Source organism: Apostichopus japonicus, chromosome 14 (genome assembly GCF_037975245.1).
Source record: "Apostichopus japonicus isolate 1M-3 chromosome 14, ASM3797524v1, whole genome shotgun sequence".
Lineage (NCBI taxonomy): Eukaryota > Metazoa > Echinodermata > Holothuroidea > Aspidochirotida > Stichopodidae > Apostichopus > Apostichopus japonicus.
In genome coordinates, this window is record NC_092574.1 from 862917 (window position 1) to 883627 (window position 20711).

At 38.5% G+C, this 20711-nt stretch overlaps 2 protein-coding genes across 5 annotated transcripts; both read right to left on the bottom strand.

Moving 5' to 3' along the window:
• Nucleotides 1–543: 543 nt before the first annotated feature.
• LOC139979763 (uncharacterized) lies at nt 544–20711 on the bottom strand. 4 transcript variants are annotated; one of them, XM_071990848.1, is made up of 7 exons: nt 20481–20711; nt 18947–19086; nt 7269–7390; nt 5841–5972; nt 4520–4604; nt 3778–3898; nt 544–1187 (listed from the first exon to the last, which is right to left on the bottom strand). In XM_071990848.1, exons 5-7 carry the CDS (start codon nt 4595–4597, stop codon nt 736–738), a joined length of 651 nt encoding a protein of 216 aa, XP_071846949.1. In that variant the 5' UTR covers nt 4598–4604; nt 5841–5972; nt 7269–7390; nt 18947–19086; nt 20481–20711; the 3' UTR covers nt 544–735. The 4 variants fall into 4 exon arrangements, with proteins under 4 accessions (XP_071846949.1, XP_071846951.1, XP_071846950.1 ...); XM_071990850.1 differs by having other exon boundaries at nt 4520–4648; XM_071990849.1 differs by lacking the exon at nt 7269–7390.
• On the bottom strand, nt 13271–15805 carry LOC139979762 (uncharacterized). Its single transcript, XM_071990846.1, has 2 exons — nt 15652–15805; nt 13271–14942 (listed from the first exon to the last, which is right to left on the bottom strand). Exon 2 carries the CDS (start codon nt 14798–14800, stop codon nt 13736–13738), a length of 1065 nt encoding a protein of 354 aa, XP_071846947.1. The 5' UTR covers nt 14801–14942; nt 15652–15805; the 3' UTR covers nt 13271–13735.

Below are 20711 nucleotides of genomic sequence, written 5' to 3' on the forward strand. Positions count from 1 at the left end.
TGCAAGAGAGAAAAAAAAACCCAGTATTTTTAGGTGCAGGGCAGAGATGGTCTTATGGTATTGCAGAAGTATTCAAGACTATGCATGATATTAAGATAGATTTCCCCATAAAAAAATTCTGCCAAACTGTTCCTTAAAATTTAGGAGAGCAGTTTTTTCAAGTGTTTTAAGTAGAGCTTTCATAACAGTGTTCTCCATTATATCTCTTGCTATTTCAAGGAAAAAAAAACTGCATATCTTAGTGCTTCAATATTTACACACATGGTGATACAAAAAAAAGAAGTAGAAAAGCTTACATATATATATATAGTTACATATATACAGTTACAAAGCTTACATATACATACAGTACATATATATATATATATATATATATATATATATATATATATATATACAGTACATATATATATATACAGTACATATGTATATATATGTATATATATATATACAGTACATATATATATATATATATACATATACAGTACATATGTATATATACATATATATATACAGTACATATATATATATATATATATATATATACATATATATATATGTACATATAGATAGGGAGTACTCTATTCGATTAAGCCCAAAAGGGTTTCTTAGTTGACTTCCTTTCACATTTTTTACTTATTTGTACTTATATTGTCTTGTTCACCTTGTAATACTATGTGATGAAACAAATAATAATAATAAATATATCTTTTAACAAGCTGCAACATCGGTGGCTCAAAAAGTTTGTGATCCTGAAAGTTCGAGACAGGCAGGACTATCTGGTAGCAGGATCAAATCACTTTCCGATTCTTCTTCAACTTTAGTAATATTTCTAATCCCTTCGGGGGAAACTTCCATCAGCTTGTCTCTTTGGATTGATGAAGCGTTCGGCACGTCGCTACCAGAATTGGAACAAACTTTTCTGTCTTCTTCTGCCTTCAGGAGGTTATTGTCTTGTAAGCCTTTCCTGATCTGGTCTAAGTTAGACCGTACTTTACTCGGAGATGAGATGGAGGCTTTCATGTCCATAATGAGACTAGAGAAGGGATCTGAATCGGCTACAGGGGCTTGGGATTCCAATTTATTGTCTCTGTCTGATGTTTCGTCATCTTCCCAAGTCTCTTCCAAATTTAAGTCTTCTGAAGGTCTCTTGGGGAGCTGTTCCATGGTGGACACCATAGGTGGTTCTGTCCATAAAAGAGTATGAAAAAAATTACTAGATAGGAATACACAAGCCATGTAGACGTAAGAACTCTGCATAAAGTGTAGATCATGCATGTTACATTTGAAGACTCAAATGAGTCAACGAAAGCCAATAATTTTAAGGGCGAAAACGGATTGCTTTGGGTGATAGGAGAGGGTGGGGGATTAACACTTTCTTGGTGGGAGGGAGTCCGAGCCACAGACAGAGATCTAAGAACATTTAATGATTTCCCTAACTTACGTAATGTCAGAAATGTCAAATATTTTTTTTCATTTATAACCCATCTACTAGTAAAATGTATAGTATTGTTGTATCAACTACAGTAGTTACAGAATATTATTATAAAATGTAAAAAAAACGTAAAAGTTTTTGATTGCAATAGATTTACAAGCTATATTACAATGGAAAGACATAAGGAAAAATTCATAAAAAAGATGACTTTAGAAACAAAGTTTAACAAACCTCAGTTAATTTGTTGTGAACGGTTGAAAAACAGCGCTATCAGGCCAGGCTGGATTTTTTATGCCACTTTTAATTTGTAAGGGAACGACCCATTAATTTGCCGAGGTTCATCGGTTTAGAGTGACAAGACTATTTAGTCTAATACTTTAACCATTTAGCTGAGTTCCTCAGATCCAACAAAAAATTACAAAAAGATATTTACCTGTCTCAAATGACATGTTTACAGTGGTAGTACAAATTTGTCAACTTTTGGATAGATATTTAATTTTCATTCAATGGGTGCAAGGGTGTTGTTGTTTTAATATCAAGTTAAAGGAACATGCTTTGGTTGAGTGAGTTATTAGAATTTATGTAAAGCAATGGGTTAACATTAACATTAAAGCCCGTACTAGAAGAGCTGATAACATCATCAAGTTAGCCTTTAAAGGAACATACCTGAGGTTTAGCATATTTTAACGGTGAATAGCTTGGAACTGGATCAGCAGTGTGTGAGTGTAAAATCTCAAATTGACCTTGTTCTGGTGGACTACGACATTATTGTGCCTAAATTCAGCCTACATTTGTCATTTAGGTAGATACTGAAGAAGTGGCGGATATGAAGTCATGCTGTCGAGGAAGGAAACATATCTTTTACAATTTTATTAATTCTTATTCTCATTTCATTATCTGACAATAACATGGATGGAGAAATGTACTACATCTCAAACCTGCACATAATCAGAAAGCAAAGCCAGAATATTAAAGTGGAGGGTGGAGTGGAGGCAATAAGTAAGTGTTTACTATTTTGAATACATGTGCTGAAAGTTTCTCCATTTTGTTTATCATTATATTGATGATAACACTAGAGTTTCTGTTAATGGAAAAAAAAGAACAGTATCTTTGCACTTGTGTAACAAGTCAGCCAATTTCATAGCTAGATTCTCTCGGGTAAATGGAGCAACAGAGTTCGGAGTGGGTTTAGTGGTACTGGATATGTGTTTTGGTGGGGTTACAGACAAAATCTAAGAGATGGGGAATCTAGGTCCCACCCCTGGCTGCATCCAAACAGCAAAATACTAAGTAACTAGGTGTTAATTTACACATAAATAACAGGTCTTTATGGAGAACAACACACAATAACTGCAATGTTCCTAAATATTCCACTAAGACCTACCCCCCCCTCCCATCCTCCCAGATCAATTCTCTCCTAGTCTCACTACATGTAGGGTTTCCAGAAAGATCTGACCTGACCCGGCGTTAATTTTGTTACATCCTATTCAAGATTTTCCTCTAAATATATTTATATTTATATCTCTGGGATTATAGGAAAAGATTATCACTGCACAGAACAAAGCCTTATTTGTCAAAACAAACATGACACAATGCACATACAATTTAAGGGAAACCCCCTCCCCCCAAAAAATAATGCACAGTTGCATATGGCAAAACTAATGGCAGGTATAATATTGTTTCCAATACACTAGTAACTGCACACTACTTTGATGATGGGTAAAAAGAGCAATTTGCTTTGCTTGAATACTTATTCAGTTCTAGGAAAAAAGGAACGAGCTTGTTATCCTTACAATATTCACCAAAAAAAAATACTTTACACTAAATCTGAGGACGAAGGAAATAAACTTGATGAATTCTTTAATGTTCGGAAAATTCCACTCTCCTCAACTCTGTTGTACTCCATCGCCTTCGGTAAGACTGAATATTACTAAGTAATATTCCATCACAGTTAGGGATACTTCTTTCCAGGGGTGGGGTGGGGTTGGCTGGAAAACAAATTTAACAACTGCACTCATTCAATACAAAAACTTGGTATAAATTCCAAATAAGTTAGGTAACATCTTCGCTTGCGAACTACCATGCTTGACACTCCTGCTAAACGCGCTCGGGTTTATTTAGCAGCGAAGTAAATCTTTGTACGCAAGACAGACTCATTGGTTAGTTTTGAAATTCATTCCAACTTTCTTCCCACATGACCATATCTGTGACCCGCTCACAAACAATAGTCCTACAACCTTTTTCCAGCATACTGCTACCAATAATTTTATACAATGCGAGCATCATATCCATCTTGTACTCTCAACGTACCAAACCCAAATGGAAGAAACTTGAAAATGTACCTGGCTCTTCCTCCTTCTGTACGGCTTTATGAGATTGAACGACCCTTTGACCTAGCATCTTGATCTCTGCTACTAGTCTCTTCACGGAATCCTCTGAGTTTACTACGCTGTCCTTCAACGTCTAAGCAGAAAGATGGATTAATAATCAATCATGCAAATATGGATTAATAGTCAATCACGCAAAGATGGATTAGTAATCAATCACGCAAAGATGCATTAATAATCATTGTTGCTTACAGATTTCTCTTTTGTAATACAACCCACAGGGTAAATGAATTCCACCCCACCAAGATGGGAATATCTTCACTTTCATTAAATGACGTGTTAACTTTTTCCCCATAAGGTCTGTTCATACCACCGTCTCTTATGCTATTGTCGCGTTACAGGAGCAGACGTCACTTACTCTCTTCGTTGAGATCTGGGTAGGAGTTGAATTTAAGTCCCAATAGATGAGCTGGAGCTTGTGGATTAAACACCAAATGTTTCATCACCTACAGCAGTGGGTAGTTTCACTCAGCATTCTATTAAACACGAAATGTAGTGTAAGCAACGAAACTTGAAATTTTCAACATGTTACATGATGCTGCATGTTAGTCGCAATTTAACCTTGCATCTGATGATATTAAACACTAACATGTTAAGACAGCCCTTGAACAAAGCAATTAAACATACATTAAACTAATGAAACTATACTCAAATTGACAGTTGAATGATCCATTAAGTAATAGTTTTGTCATCTCACCTTCATTCTGTCATGGATTGCTTCATTAGTCATCTTAATTCCTTGCATACCTTGAAGGTAGCCATCTTTATCAATCATATCTCTCCTGAAACTTGCCTAATACACTCCCTTGTTATGGGATCTTAGCATCTATTACGATAAAAACATAAGACAAAGATGGCAATCTATGGTACTCATCTCTTTTATGATGGAATGGATCTACAATGAACTTTGACCTTGACCCTTAACAACTGTATAAGTTCTAATTTAAAATTTGTCCCATTATAGTCTACATATTTTGTGGTTTAATGACTTTTTCCAACATATTGACGAGCAGAAAATAGCTACACTTTCTGGGTATTTAACCTATGACATTTAGACAATCACCCAAGATCAAGTTTAAAGTACATGGTCAGGCACCTACCCACCAAGTTTTAACCATGATCGGACTAACAGTCTAGGACACACTCTTTTGCACAATTTAGACCAATTTTAACTAATTGACCTGTTAACTACAAGCCTAAACAGCTAAATCTGTCTTGTTTTAAACTTTGTCTCTTCATTCTCTACATATAATGTGGTTTAATGCCTTTGTCCAACAAGTTGGTATGCAGAAAATGGCTAAAAACCTATTTTTAGATTTCTTGACCTTCGACCTCTTTGACGTCATCAATCACGCAGGCATGAGTTAACATGGTCAGGCACCCACTCACCAAGCTTGAACTCGACAGGACTTGGGGTCTAGGAGGAGTTTGCGACATACTTAATTTTGCTCACTCACTCACGCACACACCCACGCACACGCACTCACATTTTTGATGTAGGGTGAAGTACAATATCTCATCTCCCTATTCATTACATGAAGGGAGATGAGATCAAAACAAACTCAACACAAGGTCACAAACAGTTCTGCTTTACAGCAAGAAATAGATAGTGGTCTACGTTAAAATGCACTGTGCAGTTTTCAGTACAGTCAACTGTTTAGAGTGTAAATTTAAAAATCATATTGTTTAAGCAGCTTATTTTAGCCGCCCACCCCTCCTCCACTCACCCCCACCCCAAATAGACTTCTATTTACCTTCCCAATCCTTTACAACTTGAGATAGTTTAAAATGTTGTTACCAAGACACATCGTTACCTTTCAACCAGTTACATTTATGGTAAGTAAACATTCAGTTTGGGATTATCCAATAACTACAATTGTCTCAATACATTGCATTTACTTTTCCCAGTCAGTTTCTTATTTTTGAATTGTTTTACAAAAAACATAAAACATAGATAATATGTTGCCAGCTGACAAAACCTTGCTTCAAATAAAACATGTTTAGAGAGTGAAACTTACTTATGACTGGTTAAAATGTCCCTGTAGCTATCGCTACCACTGGACTCCGTGTTCAGAGATGAGCCATGCTTGTACTCGGACTGAGCCGTATCTCCTAAATTTTCTATAGCGACCTTTTGTGGGGAGAATAAACTGCAGCGGAAGATGAAAGAAAAGAGAACCAACAATGTAGACAGACAGAGGGTGAAAGAAGAAAAAACAAAACACACTCAATGAACGTAAGAATATGTACGTCAGGAAGCAGGTCGATGGCAAAATACCTCTTGCGGTAATGAGCTTAAAAATCATCCATCAATGATAGCAACAACTGCGGTATGCCTTTTAACCCTTTCAATCCCTAGGTGTCCTGTTGATCATCCTACAACTTTATCATCTAAGTCAGGGCTCTAAGATTGTCCAAAACTCCAGCGAAATTTGTGCCAAGAGCCAGTAAATATTGAGCAGCTGCAGGAAATGTTAAGGTTTTGATGTACAGTTTTCAAAAAACCACTGAAAAAAAAGTTGCTCTTAAAATTCTGTCAATTCTATATGTTTTTTCTCACTCTGGAAACCATGCCCCTTGGTGCCTTTTCACAAGTGTATGTAAATAGCCTTGTTTTCCTACTAAAACTACAAAGTTGCCGTAGTGCCCCTGCTATCTCAATGAAAATCAAAGACAATTTCTAATTTTCTCCCTCGAAATAGTGGCTGTGCCCCTCCGGATTCTTAATGAGAGTACATTAATAAACTGGGTACTTAGGTAAAAACTACAATTGCTGATTCAAGGCACCAAACTGCATTAAATAAAAGCTTTCAATATATAAATATCTCTGCATCCTACCCTGTTGGTTTCTGTAACAGCTTATTGTTGCTCCATTTACTGATACTGTTTATATAATAAACTACTTATTATCGACTTTTGTTTTCCAAAATATTCTGTTTTGATTATTCTTGTGTGCGATTACTCCACCATAATGTTCAACTACAGTAGAAGCAGTGTGGTCTAACAGTTGAATGTTATGTTAAATGGATTCCAGAGGGGTGAGAAAGGTACAGTAGGGATTTGGGATAGGTACAGTGACAGGACTCACAGGAGTAAGGATTAGGGAGTACAACAATTACAGCCCATCATATATGGAGGGACTACGCCTACCTGCGGAAAGAAATATGATGTTTGTCCAGACGAAGATGAATTTGAAAATTATGTCAACATTCATGACACTTTTTACAAAATATTTAACCAAGGCATAATAGCGCAACTGATGAATTTGATTTGGTATCCACCATGTTGTACGATATCAATATTTAAGCAGGTAATCATTTAAACACTTTAAGATGGCAGCAAAATGAATTGATTAGCTGCAAACTCTCCTGTCCATGACAAAATCACTGCAATATGCCATATATTCAGGTCACAATTCATTCTCTGAATACTTTATTTCAACATACTTCCATCTATTTCTATCGTTGCAGGTTTTCCTTCCAGTGTGTCATCACTTAAATTCTTTACTCTAGTTGCCATCAAAATCTGAGTAACTACTGTACACTGTGTACAGTATAGGATTGCCCCTCTGTGAAGATACAAATAAATTAAAACATGGTTACTATCTTAGAAACTTACATGATGGGTTATTCAATACATTATGGGTCCAAAAGTGTGGCATTTTGATAAAATATTTACTTTCAAAATTTAACAAAAGTACTGTGATTAAATATTATGACACAAAAATAGTATTTTTATTGCATGTGCTACCAAGACACCAAGCTCACTATCTCCAAGTTAATAAAAGTCTTCAGTCTCAAAACCTGGTTTGATTATTACTAAGATCCAAAACCTGTCAACCTCAGGGCTAACATTTAGATGATCATAATTATCAATTTTGATAGTTTTGTCCAAAACAAGAACAATTTAAGCTTGCTTGGCAAATAAATTAAATATGTATGTTTCTTTGTTACGAGTACTGCTTAATTATGTAATGACCGAAACACAGGTTCATGTTGCTACTGTATGGTATTTATTCAACAACAATAAGCAATGAAAAACCCTGCAAAGACAAAACAAAAGGATCATAAATACAAGATTAAGGTAATTACTTATCATGGATAATTAATGTAAATTAATTGTGCACTGAGAACCAATACATGAGTGACGAGGAGTCATAAACATTGAGTATTGTTCTTACTTAATTGAATATTGTTTCATTATTTTCTCAGATGTTGGTCATAGCAAAGCACTAAATGAATCCAACAATCTCAATTACTTCAACAAAAAGAATTAAAACAAATCACTTTAGAAATAAAAAGAATAATATATCAGGTGACATGTCATGTGACCAACTTCATTTAAACAATTGGGTTGCTAAGGAGATTATGGAACTCTCTGATGATGATGTGAGGTCTGATGTTACATTTTAATACTAATTTACAGCTTCACCAATCTCCAGGAAACATGGTTACTAATTATAAGTTTGATCATCCATCACTGATTATGATAATGACGAAAGGGATAAGTATAAGCTTAATAGTATACAACTTAGCAATAACATGAGGTAGCGCACATTGTGACAAAGATCTTATAATGTCAAGGCCAAGGCCCCACAACACACGTGCGTTAGGATAGCACGGTGGTGTACAGCGATCTACCGTGACAGCTAAGTTACTTAAGTTATTTAATTGACAGCAATTTCGAAATCAAATACACTCTTCATCACTCTGCAATTAAATCCTATCACACAATCATGAATTAAAGCTTACCCTGAATATAATATAATCTTGTCATGTAAAAGAATGGCTCCGCAAAATGGAAAGAAGACCATTCACAAAAAGTTGTAATAGTAGTAGTAGTCGTAACAAATGATTCTCATAAAAAGTAGTAAAGTAAAATAGATGGCGCTCGTCGCCTTTTACCAAGTCCTTCGGTAAGGGTTACCACTGTTACACCTCCCCTTCCTTTAAACAATGTCGTCCCTGACATTAATCAGAAGAACAAGACAGAAAAATAAAACTTCAACATATTTACAAAAAAAACAAGCAAGCCTTTCTAACCTGCTTCAGTAAGCTGTCCAGTAAGTCCAATACATATGGTAGTCGGTGTGACTTAAAACTATAAGATTGGTTGTAACATATCATTCTACATTTCAACACTCTCATGTACTCTAACCAAGTATTTCAAGACAAAATACATAATTGCAATTGCTAACCCTTTCTTAAACTGAGTACCAATGAGCAAATGTTACAAAATGACAAGATAGACTGACTACCACTGATCGAGATAATACAGTTACATGCAAATCTTGAAATATATCCCAGCAATAATACATAATCCGAATGAATTATTCTGCACAATGCTGCATGCAGAATGTGATAGACGAAGCTCTGCTAAGTATAGGCATTACCTGGAAGGTTGAATACATATACATTTGCTAAAACATCTACGCAGCGCTTGAGTGGTGACAACAACATATATACAATAAAATTAAATTGAAAAGAATTCTTTCCAAACCAACCTAAATCTAACGAACACACAGAAGCATATAACTGTAGGAATCAACACTAACACTTGGCAAGCATCTGTGCCAACAGGAGCTGAGTTTGAGATATATTAGCTAAAACAGTTGGGTCAACAAAACTAGTTCGAACCTCTTGCTGAATTGCAGACCTGGGAAGTTTACTAGGGTTCGAGTGCACACCAGCATTACTTCGGGATGAACGCCTCAAGGTGTTGTTCCCTAAATCCTTTTCGTTTACGTATGAGTTCATATCAACAGAGTCACTGGGAACTTCATGGTCTACGTCTGCTGTAGTGTTAGCTTCATCAGCATCGGGCATAGGCGCTGTAGCAATTTCAATTGACTTATTGCTATCGTTACGGCTGCAAGGCTGTTGGGCGTCGGGGTTGACATTCTCTACCCACCAAGCTGAGTCGATTACTTCGTCATCTGAGTTCTGGCTTAGGGCTTCAACAGCAGGTACTTCCTCACTTGGCCCTGCAGGTTCCAAAGTTTGAACCAATTCCTTTGAATCAAGTATGTCTCTTCGGTGCAATGTCTTTGTTGTGCCATTTCCGTTAAGGGGTTCAATGACATAAACGTTACCATCAGGATAGGGACGGTAAATAACTTTATGTGGGATATCGTCCCAGAAATCTTGTATCTTGTTTCTACCCTTTACTTTCCTGTTCCTGGTATATACTCTGGCGCCAATTGGTAAACTAGTATTGGGAGCTGGCTGGCCATGTTTTTCCTGACGTCGTTGTGCTTCCTTCTCAATATTGGATGCAGCAATATCAAGAGCTGTCCTTAGCCTCTGGTGGTGATCTGCCATCCACGTCTCGTCACTCTCAATACCCAACAAATGATCAATGGGTAATGTTGGTTCTCTTCCAAAAAATAGATAATGAGGGGAGTATCCAGTGGTGGTATGTGGTGTAATATTATATGCATACACCAATTCAGGAAGATACTTATGCCATTTTCTCTTCTTATCCATAGACAATGTTCTCAAGCGGTCATGCATTGTCCTGTTAAAACGTTCGCATTGTGCATTGCCCTCCGGGTGGTAGGGGGTGGTGTGTGTTTTCTTGATGTTGTACAAATTACACAACTCCTGGACTAATCGGCTCTCGAAGTTCCGACCTTGGTCGCTGTGGATTCTCTCTGGGATACCAAACTTGATGAACCACTCTCTGAATAGAACCTGAGCTACTGTTGATGCTTTCTGATCTCTTGTAGGAACAGCCTGCGTAAATTTTGTAAACACGTCTGTAAGGACTAGCACATTTTCTACACCTCCACAACTGGGCTCTAACATTGTAAAGTCAATTGCTACAATTTCCAGTGGCCTTTTGGCAACCACTGAACCCATGGATGTCTTGATCTTTGGTCCACTTTTGGCAAGTGTACACCTCGGACATCTCCTACAGTACTCCACAATGTCATTAGCCATGCCAATCCAATGACATCTTAACCTTGCCAATTTAAACGTTTTCTCTGATCCCTGGTGACCAGTCTGGTCGTGAACACAGTTGAGGACGGTATCTTTTAGTTGCAATGGTAGGCAAATCTGCTGTACCCTCTGTCCCTTTAAAGTGATTGTACGGTACAGTATACCATCTTTCTCTGATATACGCTCCCATTCTCGAAGCAATTTTCGTGCTTCTCTGGATTCCTTCATTAGTTTACAGATAGTTGGTTTCTGTTTCAGATCCCAGTAATGTCGTAATCTACTTACAACTGGATCAGTAGACTGCAGTCGAGCTATCCCTTCAGTGGACATGGAGGGTAGAGGAAAGGTGGACGATGGTTGAACTCTCTCTGGCAGACTATGTAATTCTTGCTGCCACACCTCCTGGGTACGTTCCTGTATCCTTTCTTTCACCTCATTTGGAAGAGTTATGCCCGAAGTGGACATTGTGTGAAGGTCACCAGCAACAGCAACAATTTCCCCAAATCGAGCAGAGACGGGTTCTTCGCCATGGAATTCCTTTCTGCTCAATGAGTCAGCATTCACATTGGACTTCCCTGATCGGTATGCAATGTCAAAATGGAACTGGGACAACTCAGCTGCCCAACGTGTTTCCACTGCCCCCAACTTGGCAGATGTCTTTAAATAGCTCAATGGGTTATTGTCAGTGTATACGACAAATTCTGCCCCCAGCAGTAAATCTCTGAACTTCACTGTGATGGCCCAGTGAAGCGCCATCAGTTCAAGCTTCATACTACTGTAGTTACTCATCTGCTTCTCATCGAGCTTCAGTCCTCGGCTTGCATAAGCTATAACAACTCGTCCAGTCTCCTGTTGTTGGGAGAGTACTGCTCCGAAACCAAGTAAGCTTGCGTCTACTTCAAGAATGTATGGGCGCTGAAAGTCAGGGTAGCCCAATACCGGTGCGGTGGTAAGCTTTGATTTCAGCTCAAGGAAAGCTTCCTCATGTTTTGCCTCCCATCTGTCTGCAACTGATCTGGTTGGGTTGTGAGGACGTTTTGCTTTACATCTCTGGCCACCTGTCAGAGCATGGAGGGGTGCTGCTATCTTGGAAAAGTTTGCAACAAAACGTCGGTAATAACTTGCGAGCCCCATAAAGCTCCGCAACTCTCTTTCAGTTTCAGGTCTTTTCCAATTCTGAATGGCTCTCGTTTTCTCAGGATCAGGGAGAATACCATCCTTGCTAACAATATGGCCAAGGTATCTCAATCGTTCCTCATACAAGTAACACTTCTCTGGCTTGACTTTCAAATTGTATGATCGCAGCCTACTCAGAACCATCTCTAAACGTTGTTGTGTTTCCTGGAAAGTTCGCCCAAATACTAAAATATCGTCCAAATAGATAAGGACTGTTTGGAAGTTCTCATCACCAAAAACTTTATCCATCAATCGCATGAATGTCGCTGGGGCGTTTGTTAGTCCAAACGGCATTCGTGTGAACTCGTAGAGACCTCCTGTACCAACTCGGAAAGCGGTCTTTTCTATATCACTCTCAGAAACCGGGACCTGGTGGTAACCGTGAGCTAAATCAAGACTACAGAAGTAGTTAGCTCCTTTAAGTGCATCTAAGGCTTCCTCAATTCTGGGAATGGGGTAGGCATCACGGTGTGTCTTTGCGTTGAGAGCTCTGTAGTCTACGCACATTCTCAGGCTGTTATCCTTCTTTTGAACTAGTACCACTGGTGACGCATATGGGCTAGATGATTCTCTGATAATCTGTCGAGACAAAAGTTGTTGCAGGTGGTCACGAACTTCCTTCCATCGGTGAGGTGGAATTCTCCTATGTGGTACCTTAACTGGTTTATCGTCCAATAGGATAATGCGGTGTTCCACCTTATCGCAGAAGCCAAGGTCATCCTCGTGCTGGCTGAAAACATCATCATACCTGTGGAGCAGAGCTCTTAGCTCCTCCCTTTGAGATACATTTAACTTGTCACCAATAGTCATCTTGGATTCCAGTGGAATAGCCCTTGTTGATACTTGTTCAGGTGGTTCTGATACAGTCTGGAGTTCATTCGCATCAACTGTCTGCACTTGTATTTCATTGACATCAACTTGTTTCACCTGGACCATCGACCCTAATGATGCACCTTCAGCAATCCCAACAGGAGCCCTTGGTTGGAGATAAATGTCATGATTCGAAAAATTAGCTACCTGCAACGGAGCAACACCACTTCGATCAACAGAAACAAGTGTTGGTGCAACCTGCAAGCCAGTGGGTAGGTGTGTCCTGTCCTCAGCATTCAACTGTGCAATCATGGCAACATATGGTTTTGAACCAGTCGAGGGTTGGACTGATACCTGTATGGACGTAATGGTGTTTGCAGCCACCAGTACCAATTTTTCAGCACATACACGAGCAATACTATGATCCACACCTCGGTTATTCAAATCTTCCTCCTTATCCTGAAAGGCAGCAATAACATGAGCCAACCTCTGGTCTTCTATGGTGCCAGATTTCAGAACAAGTTTATCTTGAAAATCACTTCCCCATTTGTTCTCCAGCAACCTCTGCATTGCTCTGAAAATATTACATCCAAGAACACCAGGCACCATCCTCTTCTTTTCTACAAACTGGGGGTCACAAGAGTCTTTGACTACCAAGAAACCCATGCCTGGAAACACATAACCCAACACAGTAATGGGTAACTCCACATATCCAATGTATGGGACATTTACACCAGTAGCACCAGATATCTTCAGAAAAGCACTTACATCTACCAGCTCGCCACTCTGGGTAATGTGCTCTAGGAAAAACGACTCAGTGATCGTAGAAACCTCGGCACCTGTATCAAGAAGGCACCTGATACTCAGTGATCCAGACTGAACTGTAATCTTCGGGCATTCTCCTACTGCTTTGGTTACAAGAGTGTCATGACCAGGGTTATTCAAAACTACACCTGTCGATTCCTGGTTGCCAACGACAGGCTTCCCTAGTTTAAAGGTTCCTTGGTGGTTGTAAAGACGGTTTCTGTGCTTGCCCCACTCTGTGGTTGCCTATTCATAGGATTGTCAGGACAATCTCGCTTGAAATGAAACTTAGAGTCACACTGGTAACATCGTCTAGTACCAGATGGTTTTCCTCCATGAGTGTAATTGGGCCTTGAGGACTTCTCAGCATTAGTCTTCAGAGCTTGAATTAGGTCATCAATCTGTTGTTGTTGTGCCTTTATCTGGTCGCCCTGTTGTTTAATTAGGTGATGGTATTCACTGTCTGCCTCAAGTTTATGAACAGTGAATTTTCCTTGTGTCAGGCTCTTTGGTACCCCAATCCACTCCATCACTTGATCTCGTGCATCGAAGAACGTCATGTTTGGATTCTCCAAGTTCAGCCTTCGTAACTCTCTCCGTACCCCCTCATCTTTCGCCGCCTCTGCCAGTCTTCCCCTTAAACTTTTCTCTCTGCATGACTGAAACGATGAGTCTAATTGACAAATACGGTCAAAGAGATCAACCAGTTCTAAGGAGCAAGCTACAAGATCTTCACCATCCCTCTGTCTATAAGAGAAGAAACGTTGTTGTAGTTGTGAGAGAGTGTCACCGTCACCAAAGACTTTACTCAAAATAGCAAAAATCTTACTGGGGTCCCTCTGAACTTCATCCCCTCTTCCTGCTATCTCCTTCCTCGCCTTCCCACCTAGATGGTTGAGAATAAGACTGGCTTGGTCCTTAGGTCCTAGTCGTCGGACCTCCAGTTGACTCCTTACGTCTCTGATCCATTCCTGTACAGACGGATCTCCTGGCTTTGTAGGTCGGTCACAAAATCGATCAATTCGTTGACCCTGTGAGAGGTATACTACAGACGGCTGCTTCTCACCCTCCTCACCGGTACTATGGACATCTTCATCACCTTCCTTATCTGAGTCAGCTTCAGACCCAACAGATAACTTCTGGAGTGCCTCGATGTCAGCTTTAGCCTTCTTCGAAACCAGCTTCTCCCTTTCCAGTGCATCCCGCAAGGACTTCAGCTCAAGCCGCATCTCTTCCACTTCAGACATTGTATTATATTCAGGGGTTTTGGTCTCTAATATTCTGGGGTTTCCATTATCCTGCCGACTACGCCAATTTGTAATGACCGAAACACAGGTTCATGTTGCTACTGTATGGTATTTATTCAACAACAATAAGCAATGAAAAACCCTGCAAAGACAAAACAAAAGGATCATAAATACAAGATTAAGGTAATTACTTATCATGGATAATTAATGTAAATTAATTGTGCACTGAGAACCAATACATGAGTGACGAGGAGTCATAAACATTGAGTATTGTTCTTACTTAATTGAATATTGTTTCATTATTTTCTCAGATGTTGGTCATAGCAAAGCACTAAATGAATCCAACAATCTCAATTACTTCAACAAAAAGAATTAAAACAAATCACTTTAGAAATAAAAAGAATAATATATCAGGTGACATGTCATGTGACCAACTTCATTTAAACAATTGGGTTGCTAAGGAGATTATGGAACTCTCTGATGATGATGTGAGGTCTGATGTTACATTTTAATACTAATTTACAGCTTCACCAATCTCCAGGAAACATGGTTACTAATTATAAGTTTGATCATCCATCACTGATTATGATAATGACGAAAGGGATAAGTATAAGCTTAATAGTATACAACTTAGCAATAACATGAGGTAGCGCACATTGTGACAAAGATCTTATAATGTCAAGGCCAAGGCCCCACAACACACGTGCGTTAGGATAGCACGGTGGTGTACAGCGATCTACCGTGACAGCTAAGTTACTTAAGTTATTTAATTGACAGCAATTTCGAAATCAAATACACTCTTCATCACTCTGCAATTAAATCCTATCACACAATCATGAATTAAAGCTTACCCTGAATATAATATAATCTTGTCATGTAAAAGAATGGCTCCGCAAAATGGAAAGAAGACCATTCACAAAAAGTTGTAATAGTAGTAGTAGTCGTAACAAATGATTCTCATAAAAAGTAGTAAAGTAAAATAGATGGCGCTCGTCGCCTTTTACCAAGTCCTTCGGTAAGGGTTACCACTGTTACAATTATATCGACAATGCACTTAAGCCAGCATTATATATTGACGGAAACAGTGATTTGTGCCACTGGACTGCAAGGAATGATGGAATTCACATGAATCTGCACCTGAATAATTGTTTATGGTACTGATCTTAACTGATCTTACTGAAAAATTAAGTAGGGCATCCCTAATTAAGATGCTAATCGAGAAGAAAATCATTAATTCCGTCCATAACGCTACCTGATGTCATTAATCTCCTGGCAATTTTAAAGTTCACTTCAGTGATAAAACTTGCATGTAATCTTCTAAAGGTTATCAATGCCATTAAGGATGATGTGAAAAATTACCAGATTCTTGCACATAGATAACTGGGGTTCAATGAAACATCTGTGTTATGGATGGAATTAGGAAAACATTTTAGACGGAATGTGAATGTTATGGATGGAAATTACTATATTTGGAAAAACTATGCAGAATGTTTTTTAATATGTTGCCCCAAAGACATCAAATGTGAATGAATACTATTTAGGATGGAAAACCTTTTTTTTACATGTATATTACAGTATTTTTCTAGGCTTTCAGGTGATGTTTACCCTAAATTAAAAAGAAAAGAAAAGAAGAAATTATCGCTGCCTTAAACTAACCCCTAACCTAACCCCCACCCTAACTTCAACCCTAACCCCACCCTCACCCCACCCTAACCTCTACCCTACCCGTCTGAGAAACGTTTTTTTTTCATGTGTGCCTTTTCATACTGCAAAGTGCACTGGTCCATCCACTGTGATGAGTCATCGTTAAATGCCTTGTGCAGTGTGTCATGTCCTGGTGAACACAGAGCAAGACATGCTTGAATCTGTTTTCTATTTTGGAGCAATGTGGTGTATTTTAGTTGAGTTTGTTGCAGGAGAGACAAAAAAAAAATCATACACGTAGCTAAAGAGTCAGTTTGATGGGGAACCAGTTCACCAAAACTACAATCAAGAGCAACAGTAGTGGAACTGGTACACATCATAAGTATGCATACTACTAGTAACATATAGGATTTAAACTAAACTGTACCGTAGAACAGGGATACTTTGTCCCACTTACAGTAGTTAGTTTTATTCATGATATGGAAGGTGCTTCTTCTTAGACATCATGTCCCTGAGTTGCATACTGTTAACTTTTGGTCTGACGGATGTGCTAAGCAGTTAAAAAGTCAATACTGTTTCTACCTACTTACAATGTATCCATCAGACCTAAAGGTGATATGGAATTACTTTGAGTCTCATCATGGGAAGGGCCCTGTGGATGGTGTGGGGGGTCATGTGAAATGAGTGTTTACAGGGATGTGAAGGCAAGCAAAGTTGTTATCAGAGATGCCAAGCATTTTGCTGAATATGCTGACCAAACAATCTGAAATATCAAGTACTTTACCTTGGGAAGGAAGCACTGCCTGCACTTGACATAAGTGACAGTAAAGGAGTCTCAGGCACTCAGCAGGTTCATTAAGTAGAACACCTAGTGCAGCCCACAGAAAAGTCAGAAACTACTTTAAATTTCTACAAAAATAGCCAGTATGGTGCAGAACGTGACAGAACATTCCGGTAGTTGATGTATGACAGTGGCACAGTCAGCAAAAAGCAAACAGTTGCAACTGACCTGACTGATGAGGTTTGACTTCATGAATGAAATGAACCTACACTTCTAACAGCAATTTCTGATATATCCAAGTTGTCATCCTCATGCAATGTGGTTGTTGTGTATGAAGGAGACTGGTGGTTGGCAAAGGTGGACAAAATATCAGTTGACAATAATGATGTCTATGTCTCCTTCCTACACCCTAAGGGCCCTACCAATACTTTCTTCTGGCCATCACCTGAAGTCAAATCTTGGATCCCACTAGGAAATATCATGGGGAAACTAGAACAGCCTGTCCTTCAAATTTCAAGTAGCAAAGTGGGAATTGCAACAATAGCAATAGCAATTCATTTTAGGCTAATTCAATACTTTCCGTCCATAACATTCCATCCATATCAATTCCTATTTCAGGACTAGCTCTTTCCCTTCTTATAATAAATTCAATTTTATTTGATATTATTACACATGTTAGCCATAAGTATTAACTTATAACACACACTTCACAATTCAAGAGTTGATCCTAAATCAGGACGAAACATTCCGTCCATAACATTGTACATTCCGTCCATAACACAGAATTTTGGCTTGGGGTAGTGGGTTAATGGAGGTACAAGTGGGTATGAGTGGGAGTATGATAAAGCTTAGGTACCAGGCCTGTGATGTACAGTACCTTATACTTTGAAATCCTGAAAACTTCACAGAGTTTTGACCTACTATGAAGGTTGGTGGGAATTGATCATTTTTCTGATTCCATCCATAACGAACACCTAATTTGCATATTCAGACTAATGTTGCACCACCCAATTAATTTTTTTTCCATTATATGTTAGAGGTATCCCAACTTAGATCAATCATGCATACCTCACCAAATACTAACTCTCACACTATTTTTGATGGGACTTTATCTCTGTAAATTCCGTCCATAACATTGGCAGAGGTTTGGATCTGACCCTTATACATATTAGCTTCACCTTTTTATAACATTTCATACTATTAGTATTATCTCAACACAAATTTGTTACAGTACTTGGCTATCAAAGATTTTAATAACTATCAGGGTTGAAACTGAAATTTCTTTACTTTTCCAGGATTTTCCACTGGACAAATCAAAGTTATCCACTGCCGAATAAAGTTACTGACTGACTGGAGTCACATCACACAATATGAAACATGGTCTAGCCACTTAAAGTACTGCATATTTAGATCTAACAGGAGAGACCTTGTGAACTGTGAAGGGTTATTTCTAACATGAGACCTTTTGAACCGTGAAGGTTTATATCTGAAAGTACCTTGGAATAAAAGTACTTTTGATTAAGGGCAGAAGTACAGGATGCTAATACAATTTCATGCTGATCGAGCAGAAAAGGAGAGAGCTAGATGCTGTCATTCAAATTGGAAGAAGAATGTGAGTTCCTTCATAAAACAAGGCAGTAATTTTACTTGTCAAAATATTAGAAATTTACTTCTATTTCATTGTGTGAATATGATACTTTACACAAACATTTGCTACTTACATTTGTCCTCACTAGTACTTAAGCCGCAATCTTTGGCCTTTGTCCTTCACCTGGTGTTGCCTGGCTACATGGTGTGCAAGGTACAGGACATGCTTCTCACAACTGACACACTGTATTGCACATCTATTCTCCATATTTGCCTATAGGAGAATATACGAGAATAAAAAAGATTGCTGTATCAAAGATTATATGAGATTCTGTATGAAAGGATCCATAAACATTTTGCCTGTGAGTCAAGAAAAGTATCTCAATGTGACATAAATTAAGTAATCGTGTGTTGAAGCCGTGAAGCCTTGAGAAAAGTGAGGCAAAGAGCCAGATCATTTATAAGTCGTCATACATACATTGTCCATTCGACTTTGAAAACGGAATTTGATTTTACCCATTTTTCCAAAAGAGTAGGTGTACTTTTCACAAGAGAGACATGTTATGGTGACCAGATCAGAGTAGTAAGTACTATACTTCTGACTTATGAGAACCAACTTTGAAACATTTTCTTGCCTCTTATGAGCAAGTGAAGTGCTTTATGCAACTTTTAATGTCTGGAAAGTGTCATTTCCGGTATCAGAGAAACATACAGTATGGCAAACATTTTCTTGCTTTTATTATATTAGTGCTCCACTTAGATAGTGTCATAGTTGTCCCAGGGAAATGCAGTGAAGAAGCAACCCTCTCTCCACCTTCCACCCCACTCCCCTCCCCCTTTCCACACACCTACTTTTGTGTAATATTTCCATATTAGTCTGTGCATTCAGCTTTCAGTTAAATGTTAATGTTACAAAGTGGGTAGTAGATTATGCAGGATAACAGATCCCACCTTATGAATGAGAGTGCAAACAGTTTGATGCATATCTACATTCAGTCACATATTGTCATCAATTGATGAGATGTTATCACGAGTAGTGGCTTGAGTGTGTTGTATTGCCTACAAAGCTTTGTCCAAACATGGTAAGTGAATATCATTAGGCCTTTAAATCATAGTTGAGTAAATTTATGCAAATTGCCTGTAATTAGAACATACCTGGCTATAGGCTTTGGCCTAGCCTACCTCAAGACTCAGATTAGGCTACTGGCTAGGCCTTTAGCCTGCCTTACTGCTTACAGTAGGCCATATACCCTTTTGCCACACTTACTTGAACATTGTTGGGAATATGTTGCAAATGGAGAATGTGTTCGAATATTTGTACAATTCTGGTAGATATATTAAAAGACTGAAATATTGTAGGCTTTGTTATGACCTAGGCCTAGGCGAACCTATACGTTAGAGTCTTACTCTTCAGTAGACCAAGGGCAAGGTAGGCTATGTAAATGTCATCTTCAGTTATTCTGGCATGTGAATCTATCGTTAGGGATAACGTTTTAAGTAAAATGAGGTGGTGGTAATTGCTGTCATTAGGCTTAAGTCATTTCGCATCCAAAAGGACAGCCGTATAGCAGGTCTAGGCCTAGGGGCCTACAGTAGGCTACTAATACTAGCCTACATCCAACTCTCCAACTAGGTCCAGTGAATAACAATACAGCACAATATACTCACTAGATCATTAGATGCATTGGCAGACGACACTTAAGTAATTTTATTCATATGTAAATGCTTCTGCTATCGCTTCTTAAGAATTGCCTGTGGAAGCTGTAGTCCACTGCCACATTTCTGGCGAAATGCGGCACACGATATCACCATTTGGAGTGATTTATGTAAACTTTATCACTTTAGTTATGTCAAATTAAGACATAGTGTTTGTACTTCGCGCTGGTACTTTCTTGTCGT